General features: G+C 43.3%; 1 protein-coding gene across 6 annotated transcripts in view; it reads left to right on the forward strand.

Moving 5' to 3' along the window:
• Positions 1-9580: 9580 nt before the first annotated feature.
• Positions 9581-22455, forward strand: part of SRBD1 (S1 RNA binding domain 1) — a 117574-nt gene continuing 104699 nt past the window's right edge. For 2 of the 6 annotated variants that reach the window (XM_085894156.1, XM_085894162.1), the window contains exon 1: positions 9949-10066. In XM_085894156.1, coding sequence (XP_085750282.1) covers positions 9982-10066 — 85 coding nt within the window. In that variant the 5' untranslated portion in view covers positions 9949-9981. Of the gene's footprint in view, positions 9643-9759; positions 10067-17342; positions 17425-22455 lie in introns of those variants that run through there. The other 4 variants (XM_085894159.1, XM_085894160.1, XM_085894161.1 and 1 more) reach the window with 4 other exon arrangements.

Raw genomic sequence — 22455 nt, forward strand, 5'->3', positions numbered from 1 at the left:
CATGGTCACTTTCCTCCCTTGCACCATGGATCCTTCCCATCCTACTGCTTCTTCTTCACTCAATGTTGGCAACTATGTTGATGTGGTGGTGCCAACGGTAACATTTATTATTTTCTCATTTAATGATCTCCCTGACTCTCTGGAAAAAAAACCTCTTAATCTGTTTGCTGATGACTCCACCCTCTGTCGTGACATCCCTCATCTTTCAGACAGGCAGGCTGTAGCCTCTTCCCTCTGTTCAGACCTTGACAAAATCAGAAGCTGATAAAACACTTGGAATATGTCTTTCAATCCTGATATATATATATATATATATATATATATATATATATATATATATATATATCTCTCTCTCTCTCTCTCTCTCTCTCTCTCTCTCTCTCTCTCTCTCTCTCTCTCTCTCTCTCTCTCTCTCTCTCTCTCTCTCTCTGTGTCCCTCTCTGTCTGTCCCTCTCTGTCTGTCCCTCTCTGTCTGTCTCTCTGTCTGTCTCTCTGTCTGTCTCTCTCTCTCTCTCTCTCTCTCTCTCTCTCTCTCTCTCTCTCTCTCTCTCTCTCTCTCTCTCTCTCTCTCTCTCTCTCTCTCTCTCTCTCTCTCTCTCTCTCTCTCTCTCTCTCTCTCTCTCTCTCTCTCTCTCTCTCTCTCTCTCTCTCTCTCTCTCTCTCCGAAAGGACAGTCTGGCAAAACCTCCTCTTGACTTTCTTAACAACCCCTTGAGGAAGTTCTGTCATTTAAACTCTTGGGTCTTGCGATCAACCATGATCTTTCTTGGGCAAACCACATTTCTAAGTTGGCCTCCAAAGCCAGTCGCCGAATGGGTGTCCTCCATCATACAAAGTCCTTCTTTGGCACACCTGAACTCTTATCTACCTATAAGACCTTCATCTTCAGTTTGATGGAGCACTGCTTTCCACTCTGGGCTGACTCCACTGTCTCACATCTTGCTCAGCTTGACGCCGTGGAAACCGAGGCCTTAAAGATTATTGGGATCTCTCACATTGAAGCTGAGCCAATGTGCTTATCACATCCCTATCACAGGCACATCAGTGATCTCTCTGTCTTCAACCACATCCTTTCTGATCTTGCACCCTCTGCTCTTTCCGTGATTTGTCCTCCCCAGGTTTCTGCAGGGTGCACATGGTCCACCAACAAACCCCCTTCTGGTGAAACTCCCAAAATCTAGATCTTAGTCTCTTCGATCCCATTCTGCCTTTCCGGTTTTCAAGACAGCTGTTTCCCACCATCTCAGATCATCCACCATCTAAAACCATGATCTTTTCTTCTCTCCTTCACCCCTTCCCCACCCCCAAGCCCTCCTCCTTCCAAATTTCCTGAGATTATGCTTCTGTATCCATCTTTTCCACTCTGCGTACCCTTCCCTCCTGCTCTTTTCTCCCCACTTCCCTTATTGGTCCAAGTTATCCTCTATTTTATCCTTCAGCCCTGCTGTTGGTGTTTCCCCTCTTTCTACTGTTCTTTTTTGTTCTGATGCGTCCTGATCCGTTCAGTGTTGTCACTCTTCCACAAGTCAGGTCAGTCTTTTGGGACTGCCACTGGTAACAAGTAAACCAGTGCTACCTGCCGCAAGGTCAGGTTGTCGACGACGAAACCGACACCCCTCACCAGCTTTGCTAGTGGGGAGGGTGACTGTGACACCCCGCCAGGACGAAAAGCAACACCCGGCAAAGGCCTTCCAACCTTCGGGGGCCAACGGCCATCCGGTACAAAGATGGTGTCTCCTAAAAACCACCCCAGGGGTAGGAAAATTTGATTTTTCCACCTGGCCTAGTTACCCACTCCTGTACAGTGGTCATGTGAAGAGGTTTTCCTTGTTTCAGGACTAAGTGAAGGTTTTGCCAGTTTTTCCTCTTCTTCTTTTTCTTTCTTAGCCCCTTACCTGGGGTGGCTTCTTGCCTTGTTTGGGGCGATTTCCATAAAAAAAAAATAAAAAAGCCTTAGCCTTGCACACAAATATATATTTTTCCTTCTTCAACAGGTAATGCCTTGTTACCTGTTTAAAACAATCAATGGATGACCTGGGTTTTACAGGCAAAGAAGAAGCACAGCCAATGCAATAATGATTTTAAAGATCGTTAAGAAAAATCCGAAAGTTTAGCGCAACTGAGACAGTCCTCAGTGGCGGATCTAGAGGAGGGGTTGGGGGGGTTGCAACCCCCCTTCAGCTGCTGAGTACCCCTCACTCAACCCCTCCTTCCATCAACCATCCCTCCCTCCGTCAACCGTTACCTCCCTTAACCCACCCCCCCACCCGCATGGGTATATTGCCACCCACCCACCTTGCCTCAAAGCCAAAAATGTCAACCCCCCCCCCCTTGCCTGAGACCGAGATCCGCCCCTGGTCCTATACACCACCCTTATGCACTAATAAGACGACGTCGAGTCACAGTTTAGAAGATGGAGGCTTTATTGATCACCATGGAACGCAGAGTCAATCGGAATTGTACACAGTCATATCGACTGTCTCTTCTTCATCCCGATACTGCACCTTCTCACATGCCACTCCCACTTCCCTGGGGCCACACTTGACAGCTCCTATTACATACACCACCCTCTGTAACTCGTCCAAGTTCTGCAAAACTAGAGGTTCTTGGAAGTATTCAAAAGGCAGTTTGTGTTCCACAGTATTCAAATATATAACTCAATTTAAATAAACGTTTAAAGAGAGGTTTAAAGGTGTATAAATAAATAAATTCTGGGTTTTACCGCCATTTTACCCAGTGTCTATGACATCACCCAATCTAACACCTTACGGTAGTTCTTATTGCCTGTTGTTTGTGTCCTTTATAATGTCCTTAAGAACAGTAACTCTCCTGTTTGGAATGATTTTAAATTTTGTTTGCCTGTCAGGTGGATGGAGTAAAAATAATCTCACTCCTGTCTGCACATGTGCGACCGGGACAAATCCAGAGCCAAAGTACATGAAACGGCAGATTTGTCTTCCAACTCATGTTCTGATTTGTGTTAAAAATATAACAATCAATTTTTAGATCATCGTGGAGGATCTCCCAAGTCTTACTCACGTTGTTGTTCTTGTGGACTTTTTTGTTTCACAGCCTACAGTTTTCATCGAAACTTTCTGAAACTTGGTGTATATATGTAAAAATACCCCGCGCAGACAGTAACCATCTTAGATTTTGAAAATTCCTCCTAGAAAAAAAGTTATGACATCAAAATATCTCCGCTAATGGGAATCGCCTAAAAATGATCTCCGAAACTTGGCAAGCTTTTTGAATTCTGTTTGCGGGAATCGAACAGGGCATTAGCAGAGATGAATTACCGCACATATGATACATCACTATGACGTCATTCCTATTTTTTGCCATTTTTTGTTTCACAACCCAGAGTTTTCATCGGATATTCGTGAAACTTGCCATGTATATGCAGAAAGCCCACGCGCAGGCAGTAACCATCTCCGAATTTGGAAATTCTTCCGAGAAAAAAAGTTGACGTCATAATATCGCCGCTAATAAAAATCGCCTATACCATTATCTCCGAAACTAGGCAAGCTGTTTGAATTTTGTTTGCTGGAATCAAGCCGGGCTTTAACACAGATAATTTATCGCAAACCTGATACATCACAATGACGCATTATTAGTTTTTATGACGTCATCATTAAGAGGACGAGGATCTTAGCTCATTTGAGCTTGTTAAATAAATCGTTCCTCAGTCATAAACTGATGATCATAAACTGATGTGACAGACAGACAGATGGACGGACATGAACCAATTGCTTAACACCTCCTTTTCGCTTTGTGTGCGTGGGTTAAAAAGCTTGTAGAGCACTCGCCAAGTGACTTAAGCACTCAAATGAAACGGTAGATAAGGAAAGGCTGGCTTGGCAAGTGATAGCAAGCTTTTTGGTAATGGAACACACGTCCTTGGCAGTTTGTAGTACGAGCAGGTAGCTGTTAGGTGAGCGCAGAAAGCTCTCCAAATTTTTCTTTGTGCAGAGGCACAGCCCTTTCTCTCAGGTACTTTCCCATGTATTTTCGGCTTCTTTTAGAAGCTTTATGGGCCATTTTAGGTCATCCTTCTCTCACACACCTTCCCACTTAGTGATCGTTATCGTTACCTCTGCTACCGAAGGTGGAACGAGGTTATGTTTTCACCCCTCTCTGTCTGTTTGTTTGTTTGTTTGTTTGTATGTGTGCCTCAAAAAGTTGTGGACGGATTTGGATGATATTTGGTGGGCAGGTTGGGTGTGTGACAAGGACGAACTGATTAGAATTTGGTGAAGATCCGGATCCGGCTGCGAGAATTTTTTAAGTGATTCTTCACCAATGAGAGGTCGGGCCCAAAATAATATATAGCGTGATATCTCAAAAAGTTGCGGACGGATTCGGACGAAACTTGGTGGACATGTTGGGTGTGTTACAAGGACAAATTGATTCAATTTTTGTGTCGATCCTAATCCAAATCTGGATATGAGAATTATTTGATTTGTAAGTGATTCTTCACCATTGAGAGATCGGGCTAAAAACGATTTATAGCACGATATTTCAAAAAATTATTGGGCCCAATATGTTCTCATGGATCAGGCATTGCATCGCAGAGGTATACACTCTACCGAGTGCTCTTCGAGTTGTTTAAGTGTTTGTACTCAGCCTCAATATCAAATAGCCAGTTTTCTTAATGTATTGTTGTGGGCCGGGGGTCAGTGGGGAGGAGTGACCACTAGGTGGAGCAGTAGGGTCGTCTCCCTCCGAACACCCGGAATTTAGGTCGTGACTCTCAGACAACTCCGAAGGTCACGGGTTACTTAAGGATCGTGCTCACCAATTCTCTGACTCTGTGGGGTAGGGTTAATAGCCAAATGTCAATATACTTAAGTACCCACGTCGTCAAATTACCGGGGAAGTCACACCCTCAACGGACTCTATCGAACCGGGTCACTCTAGTGACCTCAGTCGCTACCTCTCACTTGACATGACATGGTTTTTACCTCGTTTGACATGGTTTTTACCTCGTTTGATATGTAACCGAGCGGAATTACCAAAGTCCGTTGGACCCAATGACAACTTACGGCACCGACGGCCTCACTATTTCTCAAGCCCATACCGTGCTGGGTCAATGGAAGAAAACACGGGCAACGAACTGGAACATTTAACAAGAGGGTTTATTTATAAGGGAGGGAGACACAGAGCAGACTTAATCACGAATAAAATGCAATGTACAATGAAAAGAAAACACTTAAGCAATTCTACTTAAAGACAGGGCCCACTCACACACACACACACACACACACACACACACACACACACACACACACACACACACACACACACACACACACACACACACACACACACGAAATGGACCCCGTCGGGTCTTTATTCGGTCCTCCAGTCGAGGAGGATAGTTCAGCTGGGGGAACAGAGCCTGGCCGGGTACCTTTCCGCAGTGGGACTCGAACTCACGACCCAAAATCCATGAGGCCACGATCCTGGCTGCTCGACCACCACCACCATGAAAAGCCCTGCCAAAGACCGCAGACCACGATCGCAGATGACCACGGCGACAGACCAAAGCAATGGCCACGATGACTACAGTACTCTGCTCTTGACGAAGACTCTCCTCTTCCCTTTTGACGGGGCGAACACTTCATCTGGCTGGGGCGGAGTCGGCCCTGAGGTGATGAGCCTCCTGATTGGATGGGGCGTCTCGGGAGGTGTGTCGGGGCATCTCAGAGGCCCTCTCCCCGAAGAGGCTCTGTAGTTGTTTTCGGCACTCTGGCCTCCCATTGGCCGGAGCGTCTCGGCCATGCTCGCCCTTCGCCCATTGGATGGAGGAAACACTCCATGCCCTTCATCGGAGTGGAGCCTCGATCTGATGCGATGGAGGCTCCGCCCACGCCTTCAGCCAAAAACACGTGGGCAATGGAGTCGGTGGTGCGAAGAATTGAAGGGATCCATGTAAAAAAACAACCAACAATACAGAAACTTCGCAGCGCACACATGTAATTCCCGTTAGACATAGGGGATGGAACCCTAACGATAACACATACAGGTACTTACCGAAATTTCCTCGTTTGACATGGTTTTTATTCCGTTTGACATGCTTTTGACATGGTTTTACCTCGTTTGACATGGTTTTTACCTCGTTTGACATGGTTTTTACCACGTTTGACATGGTTTTTACCTCGTTTGACATGGTTTTACCTCGTTTGACATGGTTTTTACCTCGTTTGACATGGTTTTTACCTCGTTTGACATGGTTTTACCTCGTTTGACATGGTTTTACCTCGTTTGACATGGTTTTACCTCGTTTGACATGGTTTTACCTCGTTTGACATGGTTTTACCTCGTTTGACATGGTTTTTACCTCGTTTGACATAGTTTTACCTCGTTTGACATGGTTTTACCACGTTTGACATGGTTTTTCCCTCGTTTGACACGGTTTTACCTCGTTTGACATGGTTTTTACCACGTTTGACATGGTTTTTACCTCGTTTGACATGGTTTTACCTCGTTTGACATGGTTTTACCTCGTTTGACATGGTTTTTTTTTACCACGTTTGACATGGTTTTTACCTCGTTTGACACGGTTTTACCTTGGTTGACATGGTTTTTACCTCGTTTGACATGGTTTTTACCTCGTTTGACATGGTTTTTCCCTCGTTTGACATGGTTTTTACCTCGTTTGACACGGTTTTACGTCGTTTGACATGGTTTTTACCTCGTTTGACATGGTTTTTCCTCGTTTGACATGGTTTTTTCCTCGTTTGACATGGTTTTTGCCTCGTTTGACATGTTTTTTTTTACCTCGTTTGACGTGGTTTTTACCTCGTTTGACATGGTTTTTACCTCGTTTGACACGGTTTTACCTCGTTTGACACGGTTTTACCTCGTTTGACATGGTTTTACCTCATTTGACATGGTTTTTACCTCATTTGACATGGTTTTCACCTCGTTTGACATGGTTTTCACCTCGTTTGACATGGTTTTCACCTCGTTTGACATGGTTTTTACCTTGTTTGACATGGTTTTTGCATCCTTTGACATGGTTTTTGCCTCGTTTGACATGGTTTTTGCCTCGTTTGACATTGTTTGTACCTCGTTTGACATGGTTTTTTCCTCGTTTGACATTGTTTGTACCTCGTTTGACATGGTTTTTGCCTCGTTTGACATGGTTTTTGCCTCGTTTGACATGGTTTTTGCCTCGTTTGACATTATTTGTACCTCGTTTGACATGGTTTTTGCCTCGTTTGACATGGTTTTTGCCTCGTTTGACATGGTTTTTTCCTCGTTTGACATGGTTTTTACCCCGTTTAACATGGTTTTTTCCTCGTTTGACATTGTTTGTACCTCGTTTCACATGGTTTTTACCACGTTTGACATTGTTTGTACCTCGTTTGACATGGTTTTTCCCTCGTTTGACATAGTTTTTCCCTCGTTTGACACGGTTTTACCTCGTTTGACATGGTTTTTACCTTGTTTGACATGGTTTTTACTTCGTTTGACATGGTTTGTACCTCGTTTGACATGTTTTTTACCTCGTTTTACATGGTTTTTTTTACTTCGTTTGACACGGTTTTGCCTCGTTTGACATGGTGTTTACCTCGTTTGACATGGTTTTTGCCTCGTTTGACATGGTTTTTTCCTCGTTTGACATGGTTTTTGCCTCGTTTGACATGGTTTTTGCCTCGTTTGACATGGTTTTTGCCTCGTTTAACATGGTTTTTACCACGTTTGACATGGTATTTTCCTCGTTTGACATGGTTTTTACCTTGTTTGACATGGTTTTTGCCTCGTTTGACATGGTTTTCACCTCGTTTGACATGGTTTTTGCCTCATTTAACATGGTTTTTGCCTCGTTTGACATGGTTTTTACCTCGTTTAACTTGGTTTTTACCACGTTTGACATGGTTTTTGCCTCGTTTGACATGGTTTTTACCTTGTTTGACATGGTTTTTGCCTCGTTTGACATGGTTTGTACCTCGTTTGACATGGTTTTTACCTTGTTTGACATGGTTTTTGCATCCTTTGACATGGTTTTTGCCTCGTTTGACATGGTTTTTGCCTCGTTTAACATGGTTTTTGCCTCGTTTGACATGGTTTTACCTCGTTTAACTTGGTTTTTACCTCGTTTGACATGGCTTTTGCCTCGTTTGACATGGTTTTTGCCTCGTTTGACATGGTTTTTGCCTCGTTTGACATGGTTTTACCTCGTTTAACTTGGTTTTTACCTCGTTTGACATGGCTTTTGCCTCGTTTGACATGGTTTTTACCTCGTTTGACATGGTTTTTTCCTCGTTTGACATGGTTTTTGCTGGTGTGAATAAAGTTGCTTTCTCACCTCCATAAGACCGTGGAGCGGGATAAGTGTTTTGTTAAGATTGTCTCGCCTTATTACCTTCACATTCTGCGAAAGGTTATGTTTTGGTCGACGTGTATTTATTTATTTATTTATTTATTTATTTGTAATCTTGTGATTCGTATAACTCAAAAAGTATTAAACCGAATTGCATGAAATTTGGTGGGATGATTGGTTATTAGCCAGGAAGCATTCGATTAGATTTCGGGATCGTTCGGATCAAAGGTCAAGGTCAAGGTCACGAAAAGGTCAAAATCGTCTTTTTACGATAACATGGTCAATTTTTATTCAATTTGCATGCAAGTAACGCCAAAATGTTCAGAATTCAACGCCTCATCTTGTGATATGCAATATGACACAATGACGCCCATACTCTTGTTACCGGTTAGGGGTCAAAGGTCAGGGGGGTCACGACCTTGAAAAATATGCGGTTTTTGTCATAACGCGGTCAATTCTTGTCCGCTTTACATGAACCCAGCACCAAAATGTTCAGAATTTAATGCCCAATCTTGTGACGCAATGACGTCATAACACATGTCACCGGCTGGGGTAAAATGTCGGGGGGGGGGTGGTCACGCCCTTGAAAAATATGCGGTTTTCGGCATAACTCAGTCAATTCTTATTCGATTTGCATGAAACCAGCATCAAACGAGATTACCTTCTCTTGTTGAAACGTTGTATTCACCGAGCTTGCGAGTGAAGACTCGCCAAAACGACGTGAGTAGATTGTTGTTTAGTCCGTAGCCCCCGAAAGTCGGGGGGAGTGGGTCATGACATTATAGATATGTGGTTTGTGTCATAAGACCATTCATATGAAACCAGTTCCCCACACTCATACCAAGAACAAAAGAAGTAGTGGCGGCGAAGGTATGCGCTCTATGAGTGCCCGTTCTAGTTTTGGAAATGTGATAAATAAATTTCCTGTAATATCTCGACTTAAATTTTATAGAAAGTGTGTGATTAATTAAGGTGTTACATTTAAAATACGGTGAATGTATCATTTCGATTTTAACATCACTTTGCACAGTGATCTACGTCCTACGAATACTTTCTTTCTTCATTCTTTCTTGCATTGTCCGAATTTTTTTGTCATGTGCGGTGTAGAAGTTGGAAATCTATTGAGGGGTGAAAGGCATGTCCATTTACAACACATCATTTTCGGGCTATAATGTTGGACTTTATAATGTTTGACTTCTTCATATATCCACCTTTTTAAACAATTACAAATTTTTATTCGGTTCAGACGAAACAGGAAATTATTATTCGGTTTCCGATTAGAGCAACAACAACGTCAACAAATATCGTTCGAAGTAAGTAGTGCTCGGTTTAACGTTCGAAAGCTAAATTTGTGCTTTATTCATATATTTATATTTATATATATATATTTGTAGTGTATAAAGCATGTGGTATTTTCAAACCACTGTTTGCCATTGGTTTGAGTTTGGCGGGAAAAATATCTCAGATTTAAGAGTAAATGGCTTCTTCTTCTTCTTGGGAGTATCTTGAAGGGCCTCTTCGAGCCGAATTATCGATAAAATTAATTGGAAGCTTCATAAAGGGAGATCGGTGAATCACCTCAGTAGAAAAGAGGCGGGAACCGAATCGAGTAAGTGTGACACAGACGGTGACCCGGGTACGTGTGCCTTTTCATGTCACATTGCTTGTGTTGTGGAAACCGTTGTGCTGCGGATGGGGATTTTTTGTTCTTCCTTGAGAGAAACTCCCGTTTTGGAAGTATGTTTATCGGTGAAATAATTGTGTGCTATTTGCTTATGCAGTGTGTACAATGGTGGACTCGTGTACAGTGTGGGATACGTGGCCGTGGTGTTGTCATGGACGCTGGACTATCATCCAAAAGTTTGAGGTTTAGAATCCACCTTGAGGAAACCAAGCTCTCATCAGGCTCATACCGTACCTTAATGGAGTTTTAATTTATATTACGAGCAAAGTACCCGCCGGACGATGCAGTACCTTTATTTGGGCGGTGTATAGGCAACTGACGGCTCTGTTTAAGCAAAAAAACAACTTCCAAAAAAACAACAACAAAAAAACAAAAAAACAAAAAAACAACAAAAAAACAAACAACAAAAAAAAACATACCAACTTCCTGTAATTCAAAACTCCTCACTCCACTGGAGTGAATGCTGTCTTGGGGCCAGGAATGCTGTACTGGGGCCAGGAATGCTGTACTGGGGCCAGGAATACTGTACTGGGGCCAGGAATACTGTACTGGGGCCAGGAATACTGTACTGGGGTCAGGAATGCTGTCTTGGGGGCCAGGAATACTGTACTGGGGCCAGGAATGCTGTACTGGGGCCAGGAATACTGTACTGGGGTCAGGAATGCTGTCTTGGGGGCCAGGAATGCTGTACTGGGGCCAGGAATGCTGTACTGGGGCCAGGAATGCTGTACTGGGGCCATGAATACTGTCTTGGGGCCAGGAATGCTGTGCTGGGCCAAGAATACTGTACTGGGGTCAGGAATACTGTGCTGGGGCCAGGAATACTGTGCTGGGGCCAGGAATACTGTGCTGGGGCCAGGAATACTGTGCTGGGGCCAGGAATACTGTGCTGGGGCCAGGAATACTGTGCTGGGGCCAGGAATACTGTGCTGGGGCCAGGAATACTGTGCTGGGGCCAGGAATACTGTGCTGGGGCCAGGAATACTGTGCTGGGGCCAGGAATACTGTCTTGGGGCCAGGAATGCTGTACTGGGGCCAGGAATGCTGTACTGGGGTCAGGAATGCTGTGCTGGGGCCAGGAATACTGTCTTGGGGCCAGGAATGCTGTACTGGGCCCAGGAATGCTGTCCTGGGGCCATGAATACTGTCTTGGGGCCAGGAATGCTGTACTGGGCCAAGAATACTGTCTTGGGGCCAGGAATGCTGTACTGGGCCCAGGAATGCTGTCTTGGGGCCCAGGAATGCTGTCTTGGGGCCAGGAATGCTGTACTGGTGCCAGGAATACTTTACTGGTGCCAGGAATACTTTACTGGTGCCAGGAATACTTTACTGGTGCCAGGAATACTTTACTGGTGCCAGGAATACTGTACTGGTGCCAGGAATACTGTACTGGGGCCAGGAATACTGTGCTGGGACCAGGAATACTGTGCTGGGACCAGGAATACTGTACTATAAATGTTGGAGACTTGTAATGCCCCCCCCCCACCTGGAGGCGGCACTCTGCATGATGCACATTTACATGGAGAATATTTGCGTCTCCACATCCTCCCCCCCTTCCCCTCCCAAGACCACCGACAAAGATTAAAAAAAACACCCCTGTACACTAATCGGGGTCATGTTGATCCTATGTAGAAAGTCTGGATGTAATTGGACCATGGCGCAGTTGCTCAAAGCATCGTTAAATTTAATGATCGATTAGGCTGAATCGATCATTAAATTCCTTAACGATAGATTAGCAAATGACAGTCTTTAACAGTGTTGCTCAAAGGTCAATTAAACCTCTTGTAAGCTAATCGATCGTTAAATATTTAAGGATTGATTCTCAAATGGACCCTAGGACATCCTATCCCATAATTCCCTGCGTCCAAAGCGATATGTGCTCGAGGTTCCTCATCTGTGTAGATATCAAATGGCTGTTGTTTGAATAAGTCACGAGTGAAAAACAGGTTGATTTTGATGATGGCCACCAAAAGCTGCATCCATCAGGTATCTGCCATTTTAGGTCATCTCTACTGAGATGACCTAATAAAGCCGGAACAAATGTCCGTTCGTACGTCCGTCAACAATTTTTCTTTCCGATCTTGATGAAACTTAGTATGTGGGTAGAGGTCGATGAGTTGCACAACCATATAACTTTTGTCAGGGTCAAGGTCACGAGGTCACGTAAGTTATAAAAATCGCCATTTTCAAAACCTAGTCTGCCATCTTACAAGATATTCGGCAACTGTTTATTGATTATGATAGTAAAAAATATTATCTTGTATCTAACCGGACAGATTTTTGAATTTCCATCCCGTTTGGCCGCCACGTAACCTGGAAGATGGTCAAAAACACCTCCCGGTACAAAAAACTTTTTACTTCCGATCTTGATGAAATTTGGTATGTGGGTAGAGGTCGATGAGTGATACCCAACGACATATTTAACCTCCGCCATCGAAGATGGATGGAGGTTACTGTTTTCACCCCTGTCTTTGTCTTTTTGTTTGTTTGTTTGTTTGTTTGTGAACAGTATTACGGAAAAACTCCTGGACGGATTTCGACAAAACTTGGTGGGGGGATTAGTAGTCCAGGCAATGTAGCCTATTTAACCAATAAAAATGGAAAAAATGGCAACAGAATTTCTTTGGGGCACAGAAGTCTTCTATGAAGTGTCTTGAATAACATACTAAAAGTCCTAAGAAATTACTGCTGCGGAAATCGGTTAAATATGCAAAAATCCAAGATGGCCGCCATAAATCAATAATGTCTCATGTCTCCACCATCAGAAGAGATATTTGAATGATTTAAAATGCTATTATACGGTTGTTGGACATAAGGAATCATCTAGAATAGGTTACGAATCGATTGGATGCAATACTCGTTAAACAAATCCAATATGGCCTCCAAAAATCCATTTCTTATCATATATTCGCACTGTTATATGACAAATTGTATTGAATGAAATTGTGTACTCGTATAATGAAGGCAGGTAAGTGTTTTTAAGTTTATTCACCACATCATACTTTAGTAACACACTCATCAACATCAATTCTACACATCACATGAAGAATATAGCAGAAATGTGACACACCATGATACTGTTGTCAATACAGTGATTGATCATTGTAGTTGATACACCGTTTAGACTGGGTCCAACTCGACCATCGTCATCATATGCATTTGACAAGTCTGGAAACTGTGAGTTGGTACAGCTCGCACCACGGCATTCTCCACACACATTTGTGCAAGGCAAGCCATATTTTCGGCATGTGCACCTCCTGGTGGTACAGTCCTTCTTACAGCTACAACAGATGACATTCAGTAGTTCTGATGGAGCGGCTGGTTGGTCGGTCTGTATTGGCAGATATCTTCCGTCGACAACGTTCCATCCAAAATCCTCTGGTCTCATATTGATGCAGGAATCTTTCCATTCCATAACCTGATAGTATACACGAAGGCTGTGGTACTTAGAGGAGCCAGACGTTGGTGGTAGACTTTGGGGTTCCATGGCAGCGGTGCCTTTTGAAACCTTTTCACAGAACCGCCGGTATCGTAAGCTGTCTCGTCCTTCGTCTTCGACACCACCATACATTGACACCAATGCCTTCTCTCCTGCTGCAATGATCACCTCATTCGCTTGATCAGGTTGACTGAACACTTTGGCCTGATTGTAGAACACAGGGTCATTCTCAATTTTCTTGATTGCCATGCCCTTCTCTAAACCAAACAGGCGAGAGGTAGTATCACAGCCTGCAATTGCGTGGACAAAGAGCAGATGATCACACAGTTTAGGACCGAGTAACTCCCTGGATTGTTTTATGCACCAGACTCTCTTCCTTTTGGCGGATTGTTTAGGCTCTGGTGCCATGAACAACTCGTGTGCGTCCATTTTGACATTGTGCAGTAGGAGAATAAGCAGGTCTGTGTCATCTCCGATCAGTACAGTGTCTTTTGTTTGGGCAGAGGCAACTGCTGTTTGAACAATTAACACGTCGGCGTCGTGCGTTGCCTGGTCTATGCTACAGCCAGCTCTCTCCAACTTGTCGCTCAGATAATGGATGAATAAACTGCTTGTTTGCTTTGTTGTTCAGGAAATCTTCTTTCTTTGATTGAATCATCATGTCACCATCGAAGTGTACTGTCTCACCAGCACAAGCCCCTGTTCGTCTCAGTTGTGTGGCATCTTTTGTTGCGGGCTCATCTTTGTACCCATCAAACACAACGACAGCAGCTCCATACTTATGTGTGACGTACAACATACATTTGACACACACCGTCAAATGTCGATCCTCTTGGCCATGGTATGCGATGAAGTAGAGCACCACCATCCAGCACATACTGGACATTTTCACTGGGATTTCGTTGCTCTCCCTTCATAGACTTCCAGAGCACATCGGCCAGTGTTGCCTTATTTGCCTGCAGGGGGAGTGCAGCTGATTCAAACAGTGCAGGTGGATGAGTGCAGAGCTCATACTTGAATAAGGATGACACATCTTCTGAACGCTGACCTACAGTTACCAACCTCTGAAATATCAAGTGTGGATCCACCGTTACAGATTCTCCTTTGACCTTCACTGTTGATTTTGATCCAAGTGTCGTGGCCTGGTCAGCTTTCTTGAAGACATGATCTTCTACAGAGACCCCGACCATAGAGTTGAGAATATCTTCCCCAATTTCCCTTGATCGGTCAACGTTGACTCCTTTTTGGGCCGTCATGCCGTTGGCGATGTTGAACAGTGATGGATTTTCAACGAATGGATCCCTCTGTGCCAGATAGCTGATAAGATTCAGGGTGTCATTGACATCTCCAGCTTGTCAAGCCTTTGACATATCCTTGTGTTGGTCACTGGTCTCGTATGACACACCAATGAACTTCTGCATGGCATCGTTCATGTTGGCACATGCCCGCATGGACATGACCCACAGTAGGCGCTGAGTTTCGGTCATGCCCTTTCCTCGTGTCAGGCCTCCATGCGTTTTTACGCTCCTCATTTGCACCTGCTCTATGATGAGGTCTGTGAACAGTCCTCCCTAGTATCTGTCACTATGCCTCACTACATGATACCCTTCCTCGAATTTCTGATGTACATCAGGGTGTGTTTCGGGCAGCATGGTCATCGTTTGCAGATATACATATGCAGACTTCGCATATAATCTGTGTCCAGCTGCTGCAAAGTAGGGTAGCATTTCACGTACTGACTTGAGATGCAATGTCCAGTTTCCTGTTCGCTCTGCTTTGAGAAACCTTCGCAGGATATCCACCATCTCCAGATACTGTAACCATAGGGTTGCTGTGCGCCCAGTCATCATTTCCTTCTTCCCATTCACTTTACTTTGGATTCGCACTAACGCTTCTGATGAACACACCTCTTCCACAGAGAATGTACACGACATTGCTCGGTCATACAGTTCCGCAGCTGCAGTCAAGTCAGTCGTGATGGTGTCTGTATCTAAATCGTGTGTCTCTTCATCATCATCTGACAGTTCTGGATTTTGTAGAACACCGACAGCCTCGGAGTCATCAACTTCCTGCTTAGTTGGTACTGGAACGTTGTATGTATCGGCCACAAGAATGGTATTGAGTGCAGCATCTACCAGCAGGTGACCACTGACTGCCCTTGACCCAGCTTTGCCAGTCAACATGTGGCTAACAGTGTTGCTAGCATATGCAATCTCGAGTTCCTGTAGTCCTGAATCGGCCATCAGGTGTCCGATGCTGCCTAAGAAGCACATCTGCATATGGAACCCACCAAGCCTCAGAACCATACACTTCAGATCACTGTCATCGGGCTGAGATCGGATAATAATCATCGCTTTCCAATATAAGGGCTGGTCAAATGTCAGGACTGGAGTGACTCCATATCGCTTCGCTTGAGCTGTTACGAAATGCAGTCTAGAGTAGATACATGATGTATTGCCCGGATCAAGATCAATCATTGGCAAGAACATCACTGAGGCCTTTCCTGGGTGTTGATCATGATGCAACATCTGCATCATACCAGCCCATGCTGATCTTGGAGAATGAAGTAGTAGTGAGCTCTTCCATAGGACATCCAGCTGTGCTGTTGGATCTTCTGCCTCCAACAATACAAGGGGTAGATATGTAAGAGGTGGTAATGCTGGAGGGATCTTGAAGTACCGAATGTTTATGCGACCAACAGCAGCAATTTCTGCAGCGGTCACATTTGCTTTGGGAATATGCTTATTTGCTCGTGTTCCTGGCGTGACTGCAGCAATTATACCCATTCCATGGAAGGTACCTGTACCATCAACAGTAGCTAGATTGTGATCCACATTGTCAGCAATATATTTCATAGTGTGTTCTGATGTGAACCCAGGAATGACAATACCTTGGGTAACTGCTGCATTCCGTTCGTACCTCTGTACCTCCGTGTATGAGCATGAGAAGCCATGCCCATGAAGTGTGTCTATCAAGAAGCGTGACGCAAAATGGTGGTGCATTTGCACCCTTAGGCCTATCTGTAGAGGCGCTAGTATGGCTCTTGGCCGTATTTCTTGCATGATACACTGACCAATCGAAGCAAGCTTCATGTCAATGTTCTGTCCAGCAAATATTGTCCTCAACAGTACTTGTAGTAACTTCGGAATATAGTTCAGAGCACATTCTTCATTTTCCACATCTTCTATTTCTGGGTAGAAATCATGTGAGGTCTCCATAGATTTGACGTCACTCTCAATGAGTTTTGCAGCAGTTTCTCGTCTTCAGCATTTTCAGCTTTACATTGCTTATGAAATGCATGCAGGATGGAACTTGCAGTGTCACGCAATGTCACAACACAGTCTTTTGCACCACGTGCTGTCATTAGAACTCTGTCACCAAAATGTTCCTTTATTTTAATTTTCATGTATTTGGCACTGTACAGATCCTGCCCTGTGTCCACTAGATCCTCAGTCATTTTCGTAACAAGTTCACTGATTGTCGCTTGTCCCTCGTCATTGTATTCTAGGAATTGTGCGACTTCCAGGAATGCTGCTGCTCGCTTGGTCTCAGGTCTTCCACGTTTGAACCTTTTTGTGTCTGCAGATAATCTATTGGGAATATTCTTCACCGTCCTGAAATTGACACTACACTGCTGGTGATATATTGCGTCTGCTGCATGCAGATCGTTCACAAATGCTATTCTGCCATACACCGCATCAGACCACTTGTCTTTCCTAGAACTACAAGCTTGAAGCACACTGGCTTGTAACTCATTTGTTCTAACTTGAAACACATCAATGTCTCTCCATTTCTTGTCATTTTTCACAGATTGTCCACAAAATAGGCAATGTTCTTGAATATCGAATGCCGGTTGCAATGAACGGAGATCAGATCGATTTTCTGATTGATGCTGACGAGATGCTATGTCATGTTCAATGTTATCTGGTTTGCAATATGTACGGCGACATTCAACATGTACTACTTCCCCTGGTACAGTTTTCAAATCATTACCACGCTGTAGACTTGCACGATTCACCCCTTCACTGCCCTTCGTTTGTAGAACAACGGTCGGTTTTCCATCGCCGGTTGATTCTTCACATATGCAAAACGTCTGTCTCGTTACTGACGACATCTCGCTTCTTCAGCCTGCCTGAAATGAGACATTAAACATACATTGAAGGAAATAGATACCACCAGGTAATCCTATGATTCATATTTCAGTAATAAATACCCGAAATATAGCAAACTGATGATTAGTGAAGATTAGCACGCAAATATATAATAAGATATGGATTTTTAGTGGCCATATTGGATTTTTTTTCCATGACTTTTGCATCCAATCAAGTCGTAAACTATTCTTAATGATTCCACATGTCCAATAACCCCATAATAGCATTTTAAATGATTCAAATATCTTTTCTGATGGTGGAGGTATGAGACATTATTGATTTATGGCGGCCATCTTGGATTTTTGCATATTTAACCGATTTCCGCAGCAGTAATTTCTTAGGACTTTTAGTATGTTATTCAGGACACTTCATAGAAGACCTCTGTGCCCAAATAAATTCTGTTGCAATTTTTTTCCATTTCAAAAGTTAGTTTGCCTGGATTATAGGTATGGTCCAAGGATCATGCCATTAGATTTTGGACTTGGTCCAAAGTCCAATATAGCTGCTATGGCGGCCATTTTGAAAAAATATTTGATTTTTTTTTTTTTTTTTTGCATTTCTACATGTTTTCAGTGATTTCCAACCCCCCCCTGCCCCCCCCCCCAAAAAAAAATGTTGGAGAAAAGAACTATTACTCTGTCAGCACTGTTGATGTCATATTTAATGAATAAGATATAAGGTTCACTTGAGTGACCCAGCCGTATTGGCGGCGGAGGTTTTGCACTCTACCGAGTGCTCCCGCTTGAGTTAACCTCTGCCATCGAAGATGGACGGAGGTTACTGTTTTCACCGGTCTGTTTGTTTGTTTGTGAACAGTATTACGGAAAAACTCCTGGATGGATTTCGACGAAACTTGGTGGGAGCATTAGGTACGGTCCAAGGATCATGCCATTAGATTTTGGACTTGGTCCAAAGTCCATTATGGCCGCCATAGTGGCCATTTTGAAAAAATATTTGAATTTTTTTTTTTTGCATTCCTACATGTTTTAAGTGATTTCCAACCCCCCCCCCCAAAAAAAATTTGTTGGAGAAAAAACCCAGAAATTTTGCAACTTTTTTTTCAAAAAATTTCGATTTTATTTTTTTGGCATGTCTACATTTGCGTCAATTTAGTTTATTCAATCGTGGTTCAGTAGAGTCTGATCCGTTTTGGCCTACAATGAATAGGATATCAGGTTCACTTAAGTGACCCAGCAGTATTGGCGGCGGAGGTTTTGCACTCTACCGAGTGCTCCCCCTCTAGTTTATTTTGCTTTTTCCATTGTTGCTAACGATAGATTAAGGTTTTAATAAGGCCATGACCCATCGTTAAAGTTAAGAGGGATTTAATCGATTGTTAAAGTTAACGATAGCTTTGAGCAACAGCATTAAATATATCGTTAATTTAACGATAGGTTTAATCGATCGTTAGGCTAATGATAGGTTTAACGATGCTTTGAGCAACCGGGCCCAGAACTGTAGGAGTAGTAGCATGACAAACAAAGACAAAAAAAAGATATCGTGCAAAACACGATACTTTCAAAATCCACCCGTCTCTAAATGTCGCCATGGATACATCAAATTCTCCATTTCATGAAGATTAAGATTGACGATCTTGATCAAAGCTCAAGTCAATCGGATGAAAATGTATTATTTTTCCGATTGAAATTTTATGATTTTAGACATCTGACCTTTGACCTTTTGATCTCAAAAATGGTTTCCCAATTCAGTGATGCAATATGCAAATCTTGTTCAAATTTTAAGTCAATCGGATGAAAAATGACGATTTTTAGAAATGTGACCTCATGATGTCCTTTGACCTCAAAATCGAGAGGCTTCTCAGTTGAAACGACTTCTCATCACACCATTTTAAAGCCTTTATCCTTGAGCAGGGGTCAGCTTTTTTTGTGGGCTCCAATCATGGTACCCTTTCTTGTGGCAATGCTTTTACGGCCAGATGCCGTTCCTGACGCCAACTCTTTAGTTACCTTCGACACTCAGGGATAATTACCAGTATACTGGTGCTCATTTCACCGACCTCGGAAGGATGACAGGCTGAGTCAACCCCCCTGATGTTAATTCACTGGCCAGTGGGGCTTGAATTAAGGCCCTGAGAATCCCAAGCCATCAACCTAACCACTACTGTAAGCCAACACCAAGCATCAGTTGAGACTACCTCCACAGCTTGGTAAAGTTTCATGACTATCGATTTATAATTGTGAACTGCAGGCGATTGACAAACAAACAAACAGAATAAACCAATGTCACCCGCAGGGTGACCCATATCTTGCCAAAAGGTGACCACGTGTGATTTCTTTAAGGTCACACTGAGGTGAACAGAGCTGCTATCCACCAGGAGCGACTCCTTGAGGAATATCTGCCTACGAGAGATTCCGATGAGAATCGTTCTACAGAGTAACCATGAAAAATATGCTTTTGCCTCATAACGTCACCAAATGATGTCATAATGTCTCAAGCTTGACATATCTAGAAAGCACTCATCGAGGTGTTCAATTTGAGGAACTACACGATATGGTTCCTAAAACTTGAAAATTTGACCTTGGGGTCAAATATGTTTGACCTTAGGTGCTAACCATGAAGGTCAAGGCCAATCGCCACCAAAAATTAATCAGCTGAGCGCTAGACCATGAACTATATTCCCATGAAGTTTGAAGACGATCCGATCAAAATTACTCAAAAAATAAGGGTTTCGTCGACTCTCCTGATTTGCGACAAAGTGACCTTGACCTTTGACCTTGACCTTCAAAATTTTGTGCGCTGAAAGGGATCTCTATAGGCCTCTGATATGCGAAGTTACAAAAATTTCCAATGATAACTGTGCTCTGCAGAATTTTTTATACGTGATTGCAGACAAACAAACAAAAAAAAAAACATACAAGCTGACTAACATATCTTGCAAAAACTTAGTTTTGGCAAGATAATAACAAGAAAATGATGTAAATCAGAGCACGATACTTGCAAAATCCATGGAACAAATTTGACCGAAAAAAAAAAATTCGTGGTTGAATTCAATGACCAAATATGCAACTCTTCAAATGTCAAGTCAATCGGATGGAAACTGACAATTTTAGAAATTCGGCCTTTGTTGACCTTTTGGCTGATGTTGACCTCAAAAATAATCAGCGAGTTTAATTCAGTGACCTGAAATATAAATGAGATGAAAATTGAAGATTTTAGAAATACCACCTTCGTTGTTGACCTTTCGGCCATGTTGAAGGTTTTGAATCGATCAGACAAGCGTTGCAGAGAAAAATAATTTTTAATCAAAAATAATCTACACACACACACACACACACACACACACACACACACACACACACACACACACACACACACACACACACACACACACACACACACACACACACACACACACACACACACACACACACACACACACACACACACACACACACACACACACACACACACACACACACACACACACGTCATGTGATTACCATCGACAGTACTTACAATATACAACCCAGAAGCCTTGAGTCACTTTCACCGAGGATCAACATTGCAATTATAGCAAGAGGGCGTCGGAGCGCGAACCACTCGTTCAAGGCGTCGGAGCACGACCCACTCGCTCAGGGCGTCGGAGCGCGAACCACTCGCTCTGAATGACATCACGCAGCAAAAGCGTCCACAGTGAGTGAACGATTCACTCACAACATCGCACGGTTCCGCTGTCGACAATGGGCGCTCGTCAAATGGTTTAAGCACTAATGCAAGCATTCCAATCAAGTGGTTGATGAGGAACGGTTGGCCAGGCTGTTGCTGCGTACCATAATGGATCCCTTTAACTTTAAAGCCCATCTGCCACCACGCACAGAGCAGTTAAACAAATAAAATGAATTGATGAAATAAAATTACTTCATCCATAAATGAGTTGCAGCTTAATGCAGAACAACCCTGGAGACATCGCAAAGTTCACTCGCCCATGAAGTAAAGTGCAGAAAATGCACCATTTTGCTTGCTCGTCTATGCACATGCCACGTGGTACATTGGTTCGAGGTCCAAAAAGGTTTGAGGCGAAACCTCCAAAAAGATAGACATAGATCTGGCAGATGCTATGGATAGGCAGTCTCTCAGGGGACAGGGCACGATGTCCAGTAGTGAATGCATTAAATAATATAGCTCAATGAAGCTGTTTCCCTGAAATAAACATTGCAGAAAATCCACCATTTTGCCTGCTAGTGTGTGCACCTGTCACGTGATACATCGGTTCGAGGTCCGCACAAACGTTATAACTTTTTTTTAAGACGTCTTTTTCACCAGATTTGCTTTGATTCCCTATTGAGCACCTCGCGAAACCTCCAAAAATATACACAGATCTGAGAGACTCTATGAATTTGTCCCTCTGCGAGACAGTGTGCGAGATCTTGCAGTGAATGCATTAAATCATACAGCTCAATGAAGCTGGTTAATTTTAGCACATTCCTAAAAAAAAATTTGTTCACTCAATGTAATTCTCAAAATAGCAAAAAAAGATAATTTTAATGCTTTGGAAATTTCACATTTTCTTGTGTTTGTATGGAGGAGGGAACATAGCCTTGCTTGCTTAAAGTAAATAGATATATCAGCTGAGTTAAAAGACTTGTTATTTCAGATTTCACAACAGATTTCAACACTTACTGTGGATAATATCCAATCCTTAAAACCGGAATAATATTTCGATGATATACTTTCATTAGTCCATCAGAGTATATCATGGAAACTCTTATCATATTGTTCTGGAGCTGGGTGTCGGCGGCGAGCACTACCGCTAGGTGGAACTGTAGAGTCGGCTCCATCGAACACCCGGAATCTAGATCGTGCTTCTCGGAGAACTCCGAGAGGCACGGGT

This window comes from Eptatretus burgeri, chromosome 9 (assembly GCF_056783735.1).
Source record: "Eptatretus burgeri isolate ZD-2024b chromosome 9, Ebu_testis_v1, whole genome shotgun sequence".
In the NCBI taxonomy this organism is placed as follows: Eukaryota; Metazoa; Chordata; class Myxini; order Myxiniformes; family Myxinidae; genus Eptatretus; species Eptatretus burgeri.